General features: G+C 38.0%; 1 protein-coding gene across 1 annotated transcript; it reads left to right on the top strand.

The window, feature by feature from the left end:
• Window positions 1-359: 359 nt before the first annotated feature.
• SRY (sex determining region Y) lies at window positions 360-1,188 on the top strand. Its single transcript, XM_035289950.1, has one exon. It carries the CDS (start codon window positions 474-476, stop codon window positions 1,155-1,157), a length of 684 nt encoding a protein of 227 aa, XP_035145841.1. The 5' UTR covers window positions 360-473; the 3' UTR covers window positions 1,158-1,188.
• The last annotated feature ends 951 nt before the right edge of the window (window positions 1,189-2,139 follow it).

Here is a 2,139-nt window from a genome sequence, read left to right on the forward strand (position 1 = left end):
AATTTTCAATTAGCGTTTAAATAGAATCGAAGAAATAGCGATAGCGATTACTGTAAATTTAATGTGTAGTGATCTATGTGTGTGTGCGTGATTAACACAATCAAGTTTTCGGTAAAGTTTGTTTCTTAAAGATCACATGCGCATGTATTGATAATAATAAACTTATCGCTGTTTGTGTCCTCTCATTCTTTAGTGATTGAGTCAATATTGCATTTTTCAGGGTGGCGGATCAGCAGGGAAAGTACTCAGTGTTACTTAATTACCATGTTTTGCTTGAGAATGAATACATTGTCACGGCAGTTGGATGTAGGCTGGTTGGGCGGGGTTGAGAGGGTGCTGGGGGGCGGAGAAAGGTAAGTTGCATTACAAAAGTTAAGGTAACAACGAATTTGGTAAAAGTAAGTTTGGGATAGTAAAATGAGTTTCCCACTGTGTCATCTTGGAATTTTGTCGTACCCTACTTGTTTTTGAAAATGCAGTCTTATGCTTCCGCTATGTTGAGAGTATTTAACAGTGATGAATACAATCCAGCTGCGCTACAGAATATCCCTGATTCCGGGAAAAGCTCTTCCGTCATTTGGACTGACAACTCTAGCTCAAAGGATCAGTGGCAAACAGGAGAAAACAGTAAAGGCAGCGTCCAGAACAGAGTGAAGCGACCCATGAACGCTTTCATTGTGTGGTCTCGTGATCAAAGGCGCAAGATGGCTGTAGAGAATCCCCAAATGCGAAATTCAGAGATCAGCAAGCGGCTGGGATACCAGTGGAAATTGCTTACTGAAGCCGAAAAATGGCCATTCTTCCAGGAGGCACAGAAACTACAGGCCATGCACAGAGAGAAATACCCGAATTATAAGTATCGACCTCGTCGGAAGGCCAATATGCTGCAGAACAATGACAGTTTGCTTACCGCCGATCCATCTTCAGAACTCTGTGGTGAAATGCAAGCAGAGGACAGGTTGTTCACCTTCTCATACAGTGATAACAGTAAGAAATCCACCCAATCAACAATGGAACACCCGCTAGGCCTCTCACCGCCAGTCAACCCAGACAGCTCACCGCAGCAGCGGGACCGCTGCAGCCACTCGACAAATCTGCAGGACAATCGGGTAACATTGACTACAAAGATCTACGCAGACTCTCCTTTTTACCGTTAAAGTACAGCCCTCAATTTCTTACCATTCTTTCAATATTGTTTTCTTTTCTCTAGCTAATAAAGGCATTATTCATCTCAATTTTACTAATTGATTTTAAACTTAATTTCAAGACAGGTTGTATCATGATTAGCATGCAAAGAAATAGCACATCCAGAAGTGATTCCACTTACTGGCTGTTTTACAGATTCCACTGTGGCTGTTTAACAGAATACTAACTTGACACGAAGGGATACTGCTCTTTATTTTAAATAATCTAATGAGAAGCACACTTGAAAATCATACCAAAAAAAAAAAAAAAAAAAATCACACTTCGATGGAAAACTACCCAAGGTTTAAAGCAGTTCTTTCTAGACTTTCAGTTCATTGCTGTTTCCGCTACTTAGCAAATTAGTGTCAACACCAGGTAATGGATATATAAACTACTTTAAACTAAAGCAATGGATATGTAAGCTGGATCAAACTTCTTTCTTTCTTTCTTTCTTTCTTTCTTTCTTTTTTTTTTTTTTTTTTTGATCTCCCCTTTACAACTTTTACCTCCACTTGCAATTCACTTCCTTCAACTAGTGATAACACCTCTCCGGTAAAAAAGAAAAGAAAAAAAAAAAGAATCTTTAACTCCTTGTCATTTTTCTGTCTCTATGACACTCACTGTTTTGCCGTTCTTCTGAAAACTGTCTCTTAAAATGGCAATCTACTTGTTTCCATGGCCTGTTAGCTTTTAATCTTATGGAATAAAAAATACAGATTCAATGTTCAAAATACCGACTACCCAGACATGGAAAGACAGGGTTTAATTTCATGACATTTAAATGAAAACATCACATCAACACTCCATAAAGTTTGCATTAAGCTAAAGCAGAAAACTAGAACTTTATAAAGAACTGTAAACTACAGTTTAAAGTGAAAATTACAAGGAAATTTTTCTATAATACAAATAAATCGACATTCAAACTGATAATTTGTATCAAACTCAACTTTCCAA

The sequence above is a fragment of the Callithrix jacchus genome, chromosome Y (assembly GCF_049354715.1).
Source record: "Callithrix jacchus isolate 240 chromosome Y, calJac240_pri, whole genome shotgun sequence".
In the NCBI taxonomy this organism is placed as follows: domain Eukaryota; kingdom Metazoa; phylum Chordata; class Mammalia; order Primates; family Cebidae; genus Callithrix; species Callithrix jacchus.

Excerpts from the sequence above, each read along its gene's own strand:
- SRY (XM_035289950.1), top strand. The coding sequence starts at position 474 with ATGCAGTCTTATGCTTCCGCTATGTTGAGAGTATTTAACAGTGATGAA.